Genomic DNA, 15,814 nt, shown 5'->3' on the forward strand with positions numbered 1-15,814 from the left:
AGGCATGTGAGCTCCTCCCCCTATATCCCGTTTAAGAGATCAATCTACCTGCTTTAAATATCAGCAGCAGTAGAAAAACAACTGCTTTTACATCCAAGCAGCAACGAGACCTACCGCAACCACCAAGAGCCCACAGACCCGATCCTGCCAGGAGTGTGAACTCCTCCCCCTGCAGTCCATTGGAGAGATCAATCTGCCTGCTTTTAAATATCAGCAGCAGTGGAGATCAACTGCTTTTACACCTAAGCAGCAACGAGACCAGCCACAACCACCGAGAGCACACAGACCCGATACTACCAAGAGTGTTAACTCTTCCCCCCCCTGCAATCCGCTAAGAAGATCGACTGTTGGCTCCGGGCGGCTTTCCCGCAGAGGAGAGAATCCTGCATTCACCGTGGGCCTCATCTGGGGCAGCCTCCTTGGAGCGGCTGGGGCACGGGCAGTGTGTCTGGGAGGGAATGCATGGATGGGAGAACATCTCAGGGGAGGAGACATCCTGGGACTGTCGGCCAAGTCTCTTCCCTGAAGAAGCCCTTTCTGGAAACGTCAATCGCTCCTCCTAAACTTACTTGCTCCACTTCATCACTTCATCATGCTTCTATTCCTTTCTCTCCTCTCTTCTACCTTCCAAAGTATTTAGATCAATGCTGTCTTGTTAAAATGTTTATTTTATTTTTATTTTTCCTCTAACTCTACTTTTCACTTCTCTATTACCCTCCAGGTACTTTAGTTAGATTGTGAGCCTTCGGGACAGTAAGGGAATTTTTCAAGTACCTTTCTTATTTCTAATCTTAATGTATATTTTCTGTAAACCGCTTAGAACCTAACGGATGTAGCGGTATATAAGAAATAAATTACATTACATTACATTACATTACATTACCTTGGGCCATGAGGTGAGTCAACTTAAATGGAGAGTCATTGATCAGATAGACGCTGGGAGGGAGGGAAGGTTAAATACAAATATAGATGAATGCTTGAATTATAAGGAGCAACGCTGGATTTATACATTAAATACTGTTATCCCATTAGGGTTAAATCTTGAGTTAGAATGGGCTTCCTTGATCTAGATGTTCTACGAGTGAGAGGGATCCTTAAAGCTCTTATTAAAGCTTTCAATAAAGTTTGTTTTACTGTAAACAGCCGGTGGTTGTCGTCAGGCTCACACGTCATTCGGTGGGCGTGGCTTCAACGCCGGGATTCTGTAATAAAAAGAGAGAACGTCGTCGGCTCCTCTCTAAAGCATTTGAGGAAGTCGATAGTGTTAAAGGTGAGAGAGAAGGTTATTCTAAGCAATTTTGATATCTTGTTCAGATAACCCAGTTTTCCTGCAGGAGTCATTACATTACTCTTCTTTGTTTTCTTGTAGGGGTGGAGCCTTGATAAAGCGGTTTCCCGCGAAACATGTCGGCTATGGCACCCTGCTTGATTTAAAAATATCTCTACCAGAGACAACTACACTAAAGCTAAGTAAAATAAGATAATTAAAACGAAGTAAAATGAAGTAAAAATTTAAAAAATTTATAAGTAATTAAATATATAAAGCTCTTGAAAACGTGAAATAAGTAAAACTTAGACCCAGTGAGGATTGGTCACGTAAAGCTCAGAACGGTGATATATTTGAGTTCTGAGTGGTGACGCTGAGGGCCTAATAACAACTCATAGTATCAGATTGCTAAGTGGAATAAGGAAGAAGTTCCTATTTCTATTAAATTGATATTTAAACAGCCATCTGAAAGTCTTATATGCTATTAAGTTGATTGGTACTTTTTCCTTGGCATCCTCTGGAGACAGAGATAAGAACTGAGAGGTATGTAGCCTGATTATATAGCTATTTAGACCAAACACCAGCAGTAGAAACAAAATGCACTGACCTAAGGGGGCGCCTTAACCGGATACCCCCCAAACTGGGTGCTATCCCCATTCTGATGGCACCCTAATAAAAGTTGGACAGGAAACAGAAATCCAGTTCACTTGTAAAGGCAGACAATTGGCGAATCAGCAAACATAGGGTGGGTTCCCAGAATAAAGCAAGAAAGAAGATTAGCAAAGGTAAGAACCTAATCTTTCATTCTTCTATAATCCCACTTTATTCCAGGACCAGTGGGATGTAACAAAGCAGTCCTGAAAATTCATGGTGGGACTGAAGAGCCCGCTGCCAAAACTGAGGTGCCAAAAGCAGCATCCTGCTTGGCTACCACATCGATCCTGTAAAACTTGATGAAAGAATGTAAGGAGGATTGGGTAGCGAGTACTAGCGACCCTGCAAATCTCATCCAGAGAAGCAGCTGATGACTCTGCTCAAAAGGAAGAAACCCTTCTGGTTGAATGAGCCCATGCCCTAAGATGGGGCTTCTTTCCAACCGCCGCAGAAGCTGCGGAAATGGCCATGTGAATCCACCTGGAAATGGAAATCGCAGAGGCAGGCTCACCTCTGTGGGCAGGACCCGCCAAGACAAACAGGTGGGCAGAGAGGCGAAACTCGGGAACCCCCAGATACTGCAACAAACTTCTGTACATGTCCAAGGACCACAACATTTAGTCCTGCTCCCTTAAACCAGAGGAAGCAAAAAACAAAAAATTTGGAAGTAGAAAAAATAACTTTAAATCAAATCAGGAAAAATCCAAGATAACTGCCACGGGTGCCAATTTTGACTAAAAATAGCCCAGGAAAATCACAGGAACCCACTAAAAATGGCAATTTGGGAATTTTAGAGGTGGGCAGGAGTAGGGCATGCAGAGAAACCTTCTAAAAACCCCTTTTGAAGACCCCCCAAATTGCTGATTTAATCTGTCAGCCCTTTACTTACTGTGACATCATTTGCATCATTTACCATTATTTCTGTACACTTTGCACACCTAAGAGCAAAGCTAGCTGCTCAGTGCTGAATGGAAACACACTGCAGACAGCAGAAACTGCTAACCGCTCAGCCTGTGCTCTACCCACTAGCAGATGAAACTGGGGTGAGCAAGGTCTCAAGGGAACTGTCCCAGAGTCCAGATCTGATGTGCAGGCTGTCCAGAGGGCTTACTGCAGGGACTCCCCCCCCCCCCCGAAGCAGAGATTTCCAACAGTCTGCAATCTCCCGCAGTCAAGGATGTCCCCACAGGGAACCTCCACAGCACAAGGGCGAAAATCACAAACAAAAAATACTGAAAACACCATGAAATAAAACACGAGCAGAAAAGATAAGCTCCTATAGCCTGGCTTATAGGAAAGAAGACTGCTAAGCTGTGGAGCATGCTCAGTGATGAGATATGAGGTGGAGGGGGAAAAAGCCTCTGAAGTTTTGAGGCTTCCTACAGACCCTGGCGGGAGGAGGGAAAAAACCCACTGGTCCAAGAATAAAGTGGGATTGTATAAGAACTGTTTGTGTCCTAAGCAGAATTTCTTCAAACTAAGTGAAAAGTCCTAAAAAACAGAAAAGCTGACACTGTTTTCAATTATTATATCTTTGTTAGAAACAAACACTGAAATAGGGCCAGAATAAAATTTTCATGACTTCAAGCCATTCAAAAAAGAAAAAATGCCAAAGCAATTACAAGTGCCTTACTGTGACTTTAACAAACACATTTACTTTTATTCTTGATTCTGACCAATAAATTGATGAAAGTGGTTACCAATTTTGTATGGCCAATGACATATAAATTCACAAGACATTATAAAAGAGCTTTGAAAAAAAATCCTGAAAAGAACCCACTTCACTAGGAGCCAGCACTTCTAGTTTGGTCTCCTCAGGAGCTTTCACTGCAATAATTATCTGTTCATGGAAGACTTCAATGCTGCGGATATCTTGGTAGGTCACATAAGCTAGCGTCCACTGGTCAAGGAATTTGGTATACAAAGAAGTTTTGAAATTTTATCAGCAGCATTCCAGCTTAATAGCTATACGTTCACATACTAATGCCCTCTTCTATCAAACTGCGATAGCAGTTTTTAGTGCAGGGAGGTGCGTTGAATGGCCCGCCCTGCTCCCAACACTCATAGGAACTCAATGAGCGTTGGGAGCAGCAAGGACCATTCAGTGCAGCTCCCTGTGCTAAAAACTGCTATTGCAGTTTGATAAAAGAGGGCCTAAGTCTTGCATTCTATTTTTTCCCTGGCAACAACAAATAAAGTTGTTCAAATGAGTAAATAAAACTATGAGAAGCAGTCAAGAGCAGCCATAAAAGCAACAGAAAAAGCCCATTTTTTAAACAATGACTTAAATAATAATTTATAATTCAGCCAAATGAATGAATCTAATAATGAGTAAAAAACAGCCCAACATATACCGTATTTTCACGTAGATAACGCGCACCCGTGTAAAACGCGCACACGGGTATAGCGCGTGGAAAACACAAATCTATGTACAGAAATTTTTATATACCGCGCACACCCGTATACCGCGCATGCTGCCCGACTCTCCCGTCGCCGCCCGACTCTCCTTTTGCCCGCCCCGACTCTCCTCTGGCCTCCCCGACTCTCCTTTCGCCCGCCCCGACTCTCCTCTCCCCCTTGAAGTCCTGTCCCCACCCTGAAAACCTGATCCCCCTCCCGACGTCCGATTCACCCCAATGCAGGACCGCTCGCACCCCCACCCCGAAGGACCGCTCGCAAGCACTCCCGTCCTCTTGCCCCAGCCAACCGCGGCACACCCGACACGATCGGGGCAAGAGGGAGCTCAAGCCCTCTTGCCCCAGCCAACCGCGGCACCCCCACACGATCGGGGCAAGAGGGAGCTCAAGCCCTCTTGCCCCCCCCCGACACGATCGCGGCAAAAGGGAGCCCAAGCCCTCTTGCCCCGCCGACTCCCCAACTCCCCGACAATATCGGGCCAGGAGGGAGCCCAAACCCTCCTGGCCACAGCGACCCCCTACCCCCACCCCGCACTACATTACGGGCAGGAGGGATCCCAGGCCCTCCTGCCCTCGACGCAAACCCCCCCTCCCCCCAACAACCGCCCCCCCCCAAGAACCTCCGACCGCCCCCCCAACCAACCCGCGACCCCCCTGGCCGATCCCCACGACACCCCCACCTGCCTCCCCGTACCTTTGTGTAGTTGGCCGGACAGACGGGAGCCAAACCCGCCTGTCCGGCAGGCAGCCAACGACGGAATGAGGCCGGATTGGCCCATCCGTCCCAAAGCTCCGCCTACTGGTGGGGCCTAAGGCGCCTGGGCCAATCAGAATAGGCCCGGGAGCCTTAGGTCCCTCCTGGGGGCAGGGCCTGAGGCACATGGGCCCAACCCGACCATGTGCCCAAGGCCCCGCCCCCAGGAGGGACCTAAGGCTCCCGGGCCTATTCTGATTGGCTCAGGTGCCTTAGGCCCCACCAGTAGGCGGAGCTTTGGGACGGATGGGCCAATCCGGCCTCATTCCGTTGTTGGCTGCCTGCCGGACAGGCGGGTTTGGCTCCCGTCTGTCCGGCCAACTACATAAAGGTACGGGGAAGGCGGGTGGGGGTGTCGTGGGGGTCGGCCAGGGGGGTCGAGGGTCGGCTGGGGGGGCGGTCGTAGGTTCTTGGGGGAGGGCGGGCGTCGGGGGGTATGCGTCGAGGGAAGGAGGGCCTGGGATCCCTCCTGCCCGTAATGTAGTGCGGGGTGGGGGTAGGGGGTCGCCGTGGCCAGGAGGGTTTGGGCTCCCTCCTGGCCCGATATTGTCGGGGAGTTGGCGGGGCAAGAGGGCTTGGGCTCCCTTTTGCCCCGATCGTGTCGGGGGGGGGGCAAGAGGGCTTGAGCTCCCTCTTGCCCCGATCGTGTCGGGGGTGCCGCGGTTGGCTGGGGCAAGAGGACGGGAGTGCGTGCGAGCAGTCCTTCAGGGTGGGGGTGCGGGTGGGAGTGCGTGCGAGCGGTCCTTCAGGGTGGGGATGCGGTTGCGGGTGGGAGCGCGTGCGAGCGGTCCTTCGGGGTGGGGGTGCGGGCGAGCGGTCCTTCGGGGTGGGGGTGCGAGCGGTCCTGCGGGGGGGGGGGTGAATTGGACGTCGGGGGGGGGGAACTATGTAAAAAAAATTTTGTACAACGCGCTCACACGTATACCGCGCAAGGTTATGCACGGTTTGTAAAAACACGTATAACGCGCGCGTTATATGCGTGAAAATACGGTATATGGCCCATATTCCTACCTAATATGATGGTTTATAATTTTCAGTATAAATAGTCACCCACAGCAGACATGTGTGTGTGTGTATACGAGTGCCACGGTTTGCAAAGGTTTTGCAAGACGAGCAAAACATTTGCAAAATCTGCGCCTCAGAAACCAAGCTTGACTCGATTTGCGAGCTGCCCTCCCCCCCCTGCGATCCGGCATCCCCCACACACCCAAACACAATCTCTTACCCCGATGTGGCACCAGCACCAATGCAGAGAGCGAGAACTAGAAGGCCTTGAGCATGCGCAGATGCGGCGGGATGAGGGGATGTCGGATCGCTGGGGGAGGGATGCCAGATCGCGGGGGTGTGGGGGGGAGCAGCACTGGTGACCTCGGGGGTGGGAGGGTAAGATGGAGCAGCACTGGTGGCCTCGGAAGGGGGGTGCAACGACGACGACGAATCAAGCGAGTTTCCCTTACTTCTTATGGGGAAACTCGCTTTGATATATGAGTAAATTGGTTTACGAGCATGCTTCTGGAACGAATTATGCTCGTAAACCAAGGTTCCACTGTGTGGGTGTATATACAGTGGTACCTTGGATTACGAGCATAATCCTTTCCAGGAGCATGCTCGTAATCCAAAATGCTCTTTTATCAAAGCAAAGTTCCCCATAGAAAATAGTGGCAACACCGAAGATTTGTTCCAGAACCCGGGGTCTGTACATGTCGGGTGCTGGGTGCTGCAGCGCCGTCTCCTTCGTCCATCATCCGAAGAAGAACCCCACAGTTCCGCTTCGGTGGGGATGCCTCTAATGTCCACCAGCCGCCGGAGAACCCCGTAGTGCCGCTTCAGAGGGATGCCTCCTCCATTCGCCGGCCAGCCCTCCACGTTGGATGCCCCCCCTGCATGCTGGAGAGCCCCCACCCGAGCCCACGCAGCTGAGCACTGCCCCACCCGCACGCCGATGATTGACGCTGTGCGCGTCACACGCAACGCGCAGGCGGGTCGGCACCCGGCCGCACAGGCCCAGACAGAGGTCCTCCAACCTGCGGAAGGCACCCGACGTGGAAGGCCAGCCGGAAGAGGAATCCCCCGAAGTGGCGCTTCCTGGACTGTAAGTGCTCGTTTATCGGGGCAGTGCTCGGTTTGCGAGTCAAGTTTGCTGAGTGTTTTGCTCGTCTTGCAAAACACTCGCAAACCGGGTTACTCGCAAACCGAGGATCCACTGTATATATATATATATATATATATACACATACAGTGGAGAATTAGAAGGGTTTGAGCTTGCGCAGATGCATGTTCAAAGCCGGCAGTGGCAGGAAGATCTTCAAGCGGCAGCAGCACGTCCTGTGGGCTGTGTGCCGGTGCCAGACAGGGGGGTGAGTTAAAGTTGGTCGGGCAGGGGGGTGCCTGTTCTCGCAGGGGGGGGTGCCGATTCGAGCGGGGGGGGGAGGGCCTTTGCAAACGGGGGGAAGCAATGCCGGTTCTCGGGGTGGGTGCTCGCAAATCGAGTCAACACTCGGTTTGCAAGACAAGTTTTGCAAGAATGTTTTGCTCGTCTTGCAAAACACTCGCAAACCGGGTTACTCACAAACTGAGGTTTGACTGTATATATATGTATGTATGTATATATATATATATACACATACACACACATATATATATATATATACACACATATATATATATGTTCTCTTCGATCTCGAAGAGAAAGTGAACTCGTAGGCCTTGAGCATGCGCAGATGCTCAAGGCCCAGCACAGAAGAGGAGGCCGATCTTCGGGCACCGGCACCAACGCACAGGACATGCCGGTGCCAAGGTGAAAGTAAGAAGCGGATTTGGGTGGGTCTGGGGGACTTCAGGTCATGGCGGGGGGGGCGGGTGCCGGATCGCGGGGGGAAGGGTGCCGGATTGTGGAGGGAAGGGTGCGCTCGTAAATCGAGCCACGCTCGGTTTCCGAGGTGCCGATTTTGAGAATGTTTTGTTCATCTTGCAAAACACTCGCAAATCGGTGCACTCATAAACCGAGGTACCACTGTATATATATATCTATATCTCAAAGTACATAGGCTAATTATAATTTTGAATTTGACAAGAAAAGGATATTTTCCATTTTGTTTATCATCTGTTAACTCAAATAGTTGGTGGGCACATTCCTTAATTAATTCATCCAGAGCCTGTTCCATAGCAGACAGATCAGCAAGTTCCTCTCTTAGTTTCTGATGCTCTGGTACTTTTCTTTTAACTTTTCCGATTCTGGACATCCTAAAATAAAAAGAATATATATGAAATATAGTTATATGAAACCAAAAAATTACTAATGAATACTCAAAGGGGGAGAGTATGGTGCAGTGGTTAAAGTTACAGCATCCTAAGGTTGTGGGTTCAAACCCACACTGCTCCTTGTGATCCTGGGCAAGTCACCTAATCCCCCCATTGCCAAAGGTACATTAGATAGATTGTGAGCCCACTGGGACAGACAGGGAAAAATGCTCGAGTACCTGAATAAATTCATGTAAACTGTTCTGAGCTCCCCTGGGAGAATGATACAGAAAATTGAATAAATAAATGTTTAAAACTAGATTCACTGGATGGCAGTTTTGTAATCAACCTGCCTTATCCTGGCTTAAGAATAGGGGCAATTTGCTTGTAAGTTCATATATACAGTAATATGAAAAAATTAAGACACCCCTTAAAATATTCAGTTCTTTCTTAAGAAATGTTCACATATCGATGTCAAATCTTTTTTTTTTTCTCTGGAAAAGAAAGTGATGTCATTGCAGGTAAACAACAAAAAATTTCCTTGATTTACTCATGAAACAAAATATATCTACAAAATTGTGTATTCTGAGGAATAAATTAGAACACCCCCACATATCCTCCCACTTAAAGTGGCTCAAATCACACACAGGTGTATCACATCAGATGCACATGATTAGAACATTACTTAGCATTTTGAAGGAGGTTTGCCCTACTTCAGGGGTGTCCAATGTCGGTCCTCGAGGGCCGCAGTCCAGTCGGGTTTTCAGGATTTCCCCAATGAATATGCATGAGATCTATTTGCATGTACTGCTTTCAATGCATATTCATTGGGGAAATCCTGAAAACCCGACTGAATTGCGGCCCTCGAGGACCGACATTGGACACCCCTGCCCTACTTAAACCTCAGACATTTAGGACTAGAACAGGGGTGGGTAACTCCAGTCCTTGAGGGCCAGAATCCAGTTGGATTTTCAGGATTTTCCCAATGAATATACATTGAAAGCAGTGATTGCAAATAGATCTCATGCATATTCATTGGGGAAATCCTGAAAACCCGACTGGATTCCGGCCCTCGAGGACCGGAGTTGCCCAGCACTGGGCTAGTCACTAAATCTTCAGATCCTGTACTGACGATCTGCAATCGTTCCCCGACCCCGACCCAATTCACTAAACTGCTGCCCGATCAATCTCCTATCCGATCCGATCCAACCCATGCAAATTAGTAAAACCCAATGCAAAATAGCCAAGCGATTGATTTATTAACAATTGCTTGGTTATTTTGCATCGGGTTTTACTATTGCCAAACCCAACTACTGCAGACCTGTCTGTGTGTTACCGACAGATCTGCCTGTTTTAAAAAAAGTTTTTTTTTTAATGGCACTGATATTTTGTGTATATTACACACGCAAAAAATCAGCCCAATTAAATTTATTTTAAAAAAAAGCCCCCCGCCCTGTACCTATAAAGGAGCAATAGGGGTGCTCAGTCCTTTCTGCTCCCCTGACTCCAGCAACGCTATAGGCCCCACCCCAGTGCAGCATGTGATGCATAGGGAGGGGCCTAAGGCCCTGATTGGCTCAGGCGCCTCAGGCTCCTTCCTTGTTTTAAAATCGGCCAACAGTGATTGAATCTCTATCTTTAGTGAATCTGGGCCTTAGTTTGATGTGCTCATGATTGCTGCGGTGAGAGTGAGCACCATGGTAAAATTAAAAGAGCTGTCTCAGGCCTTCAGAAAGAAGACTATAGCAGCTTATAAGTGTGGTAAGGGATTTAAAAAGATCTCGAAATAATTTGATAATAGCCATTCCACAGTCTGGAAAATATTGTACAAGTGGAGGACTTTCATAACAACTGCCAACATGCCCAGGTCTGGTCGTCCAAACAAGTTGACCCTTAGAGCAGACTGCAAGATGCTAAAAAAAAGTCTCCAAAAACCCTAAAATGTCATCATGGGACCTACAGCAGGCTCTTGCTACTGTTGATGTAAAAGTGCATGTCTCTACAATCAGAAAGAGATTGAACAAATTTAATTTGAATGAGAGGTGTGCAAGGAGGAAACCTTTGCTCTCTAAGAGAAACATCAAGGCCAGACTGAAGTTTGCCCGAGAGAACGTAGACTAACACCAGGATTTCTGGAATAGCGTTCTATGGACAGATGAGTCTAAAATTGAATTATTTGGACACCAGAAAAGAAGACATGTTTGGTGTACACCAAATACAGCATTCCAGGAAAAGAACCTCATACCAACTGTAAAGCATGGAGGTAGAAGTGTCATGGTTTGGGGATACTTTGCTGCAGCAGGACCTAGCCAGCTCACCATCATAGAATCCACCATGAATTCTACCATGTATCAGAGGGTGCTTGAGATCATCTGTAAGAAAATTAAAGCTGAAGCGGATCTGGACCCTGTAAACCGACAATAACACAAAACATACCAGTAAATCCACCAAGAACTGACTGAACACTAAGAAATGGAGAGTCCTGGAATGGCCGAGTCAAAGCCCGGATCTTAATCCCATCGAGATGCAGTGTTGTGATTTAGAACAGGCTATACATGCAAGAAACCCCTCAAACATCTCACAGCTGAAACAATTCTGCATTAAGGAGTGGGCCAAACTTTCCTCAGACCGATGTCAGAGACTAGTAGATGGCTACAAGAAGCGTCTCACTGCAATTATTTCAGCCAAAGGAGGTATAGTTATTAGGGTTTAGGATGTCCTAATTTATTCCTGTTAGAATACACATGTTTGAGTTTTGACCTGAAAAAGTCAGATCATATCACATTTTACTACAGGGAGCTTCATTGGCTCCCATTTGAGGCACGTGTGAAGTTCAAATTGGGAATACTCTGTTATAAAACCTTATATGGTCAAGCACCTGAGTACCTGTTAGAACTATTTACTTTATTCACAACAAACCGTCCACTGCACAATACTGCTTTATTTGTCCCCCCCCCCACCTGGGGGGCGGTTCGAGATCATGTGTGTAAGAAGTTCCAGCAATGTCTAATTGCTTTTCAGGCAGCCAGCTGGGATAGGGAGTTACATTCTTTATTTGGCAGGTCCTGTTCTTATATACATTACAGAAAGTTACTGAAATCAGTCTTGTTTGAAAAATTTTTAGAGAATTGAATTGATGCCTACTCTGTAGTTCACTAGGAATGCCCAGTTTTCTATTTTTGTGAACCGCATTGATCCACGAGGTTTTGTGGTCTAGAAAAGTAAAGTATCTCTTGTTTCATGAGTAAATCAAGGCAAATTTTGTTGTTTACCTACAGTCACATCACTTTCTTTTCCAGAGATAAATAAAAAAAAGATTTGACATCGATATGTGATCATTTCTTAAGAAAAAACTGAATATTTCATGGGGTGTCCTAATTTTTTCACATGATTGTAGCTGTCTGATAGCACACACAGAGCATCTTTTTCTTTAAATAAGGAATGAAAGGATATTAAACCATGAGAGAATATAGGCTAACAATTCTTCTTTGGATTAAGATAGTAATCTGGCAACCTTACCCTCCCCTCATGTCTTCCTGCTGCAGGAAAGCTTCCTACATGTGTATGCACCTTCAGTCTTATATCTCAATGAGCAGGGTCTGCAAATTCAGCAGGGCACGGTTGATCAGATATCAGACTGATGCTACTTTCCTCCTGGGTTAGGAATCACAGATTTCCACAATGTAATTAAGTGTGCCTTGAAGGCTAAGTAAACTTGAAAGCATGCTACAGAATAGTGCTCTGCTATGGAACAAGTGGCAATTAATATGACAGCCAGCTGATATCCAGGGGTCAAATCCTAGTGGTGAATACAGCAACTGTCACAAAATTGCATGAGTCACAGGCAGTGATGTACCAGTGGGGATCCACCCAGGGTGCAGCCTATATGAGGGGGCTCCAAGCAAGGGCTGGCGTCATGGTTCAACTCTAGGAACTTCTTCCGGCAGCATTCAGAACTTGCTGCTCTTTCTGATGTCGGGCCTTCCTCTCTGCCGGGTCCTGCCTTTGCAGTAACAGGAAGTAGGTAGTACCCGGCAGAGAGGAAGGCCGACACCAGAAAGAGCAGCAAATTATGAATGCTGCACTAAGGACTGGGGGTTGACAAAGAGAGAGAAGAAGGGAAGGAGTGGCAGAGACATGCTTCACCCGGTTAAGGAGAGGGAGGGAGAAGGAAGACCAGGGAAGGGAGAGGAGATGAAAGAGAGATGCCAGACCATGGGGAAAGAAGGGAGGGAGGGGAAGGAAGGAAAGGAGATGCCAAACCAGGGAGAAAGGAGGGAGGAAAAGGAAAGAGAAGAGATGACAGAGTATGGAGGGGAAGGAAGAGATGGAATGGAAGGAGAGGAGAGAGATGCCGAGGAATGGGGGGAAGGAAGGAGACAGATGCCAGACCATCGAAGGGAGAGAGGGAAAGGAATGAAAGGAGATTACAGAGCATGGAGGGGAAGGGAAGGAGAAGAGAGATCCCAGAGTATGGGGGAAGGGAAGCAGATGTCAGGTCATGGGGTGAGTGGGAAGGAGGGAAGGAAAGGAGAAGAGAGAGATGCCAGAGCATGAAGGAAGGGGAAGGAGTGGAGAGACAGAGAAAAATGGAAGGGACAGAGAAAGAGGGCGGACTCTGGATGGAATGGAAAGTGAAGAGTAGATGAGGAAACCAGAAATGACAAAAGGTAAAAAAATATATTTTTTTTTTTTGCTTTAGAATAAAGTAGTATTGTAGCTATACTGATAAACATTGATAAATAGAAAATGAAATTATAGTAATCATTTTATTGGATTAATTTTAATACATTTTTTTTTACTAACTTTTGGAGAACAGTGAGGGTTACTAAAAAATATTTTTATATGGGGGTGTTAAATGACCAGCCTCAGGTTTCACATATCCTAGGTATGCCACTGGTCACAGGTATGGCTAAACAAAAGTAACAAGGCACAGTGCATAATTATGGAGGACAATGAATCTTTTTCCTGATTTTTGGCTTATCCAAATTAGTTTTAAAATGGCAAAATAGGCAGCAACCAGGTTACCACATTCTCTCAGCAATAGCCAGTAAACAGGATATCTGTGAAAGTAGAAATGTTTTTGCAGAAAAATCTATTATGTATATTATTTTCTGAATATGCTACCAATCATATGGTTAAACTGTGGTAAAGCAAAGATTTTGGGATTTTGCGTGGCAGACTTTACAGTTCCTTGCAAATAGAATTATTGCAGTTCAGTGATCTCTGCTTATATACAGAACTCTACTTTCCTTGCAGCTGCAACAGGTTCAGTGCCGCCACACAACTCCATAGGGGCTCTGTACACAACAGGAAAACAAAAACACCGGTCACAATGGTAGTCAGACAATATATAACATGGCAAAGTCTTCCAAAAACCTTACAAGAGTATTGCCAACTACATAAAGATCCACAAAAGCTAATCATAGTGCAAATAAAACATATATATTATAAGGATAATTTTACTGATGAGCAAGTATGTGCCCATGTGTCTTTATAAAATAGGCAAAAAACTTTCGCACAAGTTTTTTGCCTATGATGCTTTGGTGAAGAGTGTGGGTACACCTCTCCGTTTGTCTGAGGCTTTTTTTTCGCTTAAGTAATAAGCTAGCTTTCTTGGCTTGTACAGTGCTTTTGTTTTGGAGTGATATTTTTGAATCTGTACTATACTTCCCTCCATTCCTCCCTGTTTTTTGTGTTTTTATAAAATAGGTACATACTTTTATGCTGATCATATAAGAGGCAAAAGAAACTTTCTAAAATTACATGTGTATATACAGTGTTTTATTGTGAGCCACTCAGAGATTACGTTAGACAGGCAACACATACATACCATATTTTTTTTGCTCCATAAGATGCACCTGACCATAAGACGCACCCTAGATTTAGAGGAGGAAAATAAGAAAAAACAACATTCTGATCCTAATTCTCACTGCCAGGCTCTGCACGCAACTCCACACTCCTTGACAGGCTCTGTACCCTGTCCCTTCTCTGGTGGTCTAGTGGCTAGCAGGCAGGTAGGGACAGGGCAGGCATAAGATCATAAGAAGCCGGTCGGGTAAGCTTCTGCTCATGTGGGAAGCAGGACTCACTGTCTCCAGCTGCCTCTCTAGCGGCAGAGCGGCACACAAGGCTGCCTGCCTGGTCCCGCGCAACTTCCGTTCTCGCAGGAAGCGGCGCGGGACCAAGCAGGCAGCCTTGTGCGCTGCTCTGCCGCTAGAGAAGGGGAGACAGCCGTGTCAGCCGACCAGGCAGGCAGCCTTGTTCGCCGCATTGCCGCTAGAGAGGCAACTCCAGCGAGAATTAAAATAAGGTAACCGGGGTTGGGTATTCGCTCCATAAGACGGACCCTTATTTCCACCAATTGTTTTGGGGGAAAAAAGTCCATCTTATAGAGCGAAAAATAAGGTATAATAAAAATAGACACACATAGTAAGTGGACAGGTAAAAACACTTCACCATTTCTGCAGCTAGATCCAGGTGCACACAGATTAGTCTCAGTTCACCTACTGGCTATTTTCTCTTCAATGAGAGATCATGAATACGGGAACTGTTATTGCTACTGGTATAGCTTGCATGGATCCAAATCTAGCTTTTTTGTTGTTGTTGGTTCTTAAATTGTGATCATAACAAAAGCCTTGATAACCTGACAATAAATATCTTTAGTAACTTAACACAATGCATTATTCACAAGACTGGAAGATTAGGTTCTTACCTCTGTAATCTTCTTTCTGTTAGAAGACATAGGGTTCTCTACTGAAATTGTTGTCCTCCTATAGTCGCAAACTTTGCAGAAATGTGTCACCCAAATCTCTCAACTCCTCCCCTTCACCAATGGAGAACAGCTCCCTCTTCAGTTAGTAGCAAAGCAATAAAACTCCACTGAAACAGACAAAAAGAGAAGGAGGGGCACGAGGAACTTCCCTCAAACTATATTTCTGTTCTGCTCTGTAAATCATTACAAAAGAACAGAGTTGCAAGGAGATCTCCTTATCACATGTGGGCAATAATTTGAGTATAAGTACTTTTTCCTTTTAAAATGTTTTACCCTTTTTTGTATTTTAACAAAAGTGGATATCATTTATTTATATCTTTTAACATACTGCCACTTACATTTTTAGATTATTGCAACTCCCTTTGTGTAGGTCTCCTTCAGCATTCTATGCAGCATTTACAGCTGCTCCAGAACACAGCACTTAAATTGCTTTATGTTCTTATAATTTTATTATTGTATTTACTCTGTAGTCCTTTTACTGGTGCAGTAACTGTTTTAGCGTGCGCTAAATGCTAACGCATGGCAATGCGTCCATAGGATATAACTGATGTGTTCACATACGTTAGCGTTTAGTATGCGCTGAAATGGCTAGCGTGCCTTAGTAAAAGGACCCCTTTATGTTCTTATAATTTTATTGTTGCATTTTGCTTAGAAATACTTGATAAGCGATCTAATCAAATACTAATAAACCTTGAAATCTTTATAAA

At 46.0% G+C, this 15,814-nt stretch overlaps 1 protein-coding gene across 9 annotated transcripts in view; it reads right to left on the minus strand.

Annotated features, from left to right (window-relative positions):
- Positions 1–15,814, minus strand: part of E2F6 (E2F transcription factor 6) — a 97,167-nt gene that overhangs the window by 23,962 nt on the left and 57,391 nt on the right. For all 9 annotated transcript variants that reach the window (XM_033939551.1, XM_033939558.1, XM_033939553.1 and 6 more), the window contains 3 exons: positions 13,585–13,632; positions 8,177–8,335; positions 3,702–3,816 (listed from right to left, as the gene is read on the minus strand). In XM_033939551.1, coding sequence (XP_033795442.1) covers positions 3,702–3,816; positions 8,177–8,335; positions 13,585–13,632 — 322 coding nt within the window. The remainder of the gene's footprint in view (positions 1–3,701; positions 3,817–8,176; positions 8,336–13,584; positions 13,633–15,814) is intronic.

This window comes from Geotrypetes seraphini, chromosome 3, assembly GCF_902459505.1.
Source record: "Geotrypetes seraphini chromosome 3, aGeoSer1.1, whole genome shotgun sequence".
In the NCBI taxonomy this organism is placed as follows: Eukaryota; Metazoa; Chordata; class Amphibia; order Gymnophiona; family Dermophiidae; genus Geotrypetes; species Geotrypetes seraphini.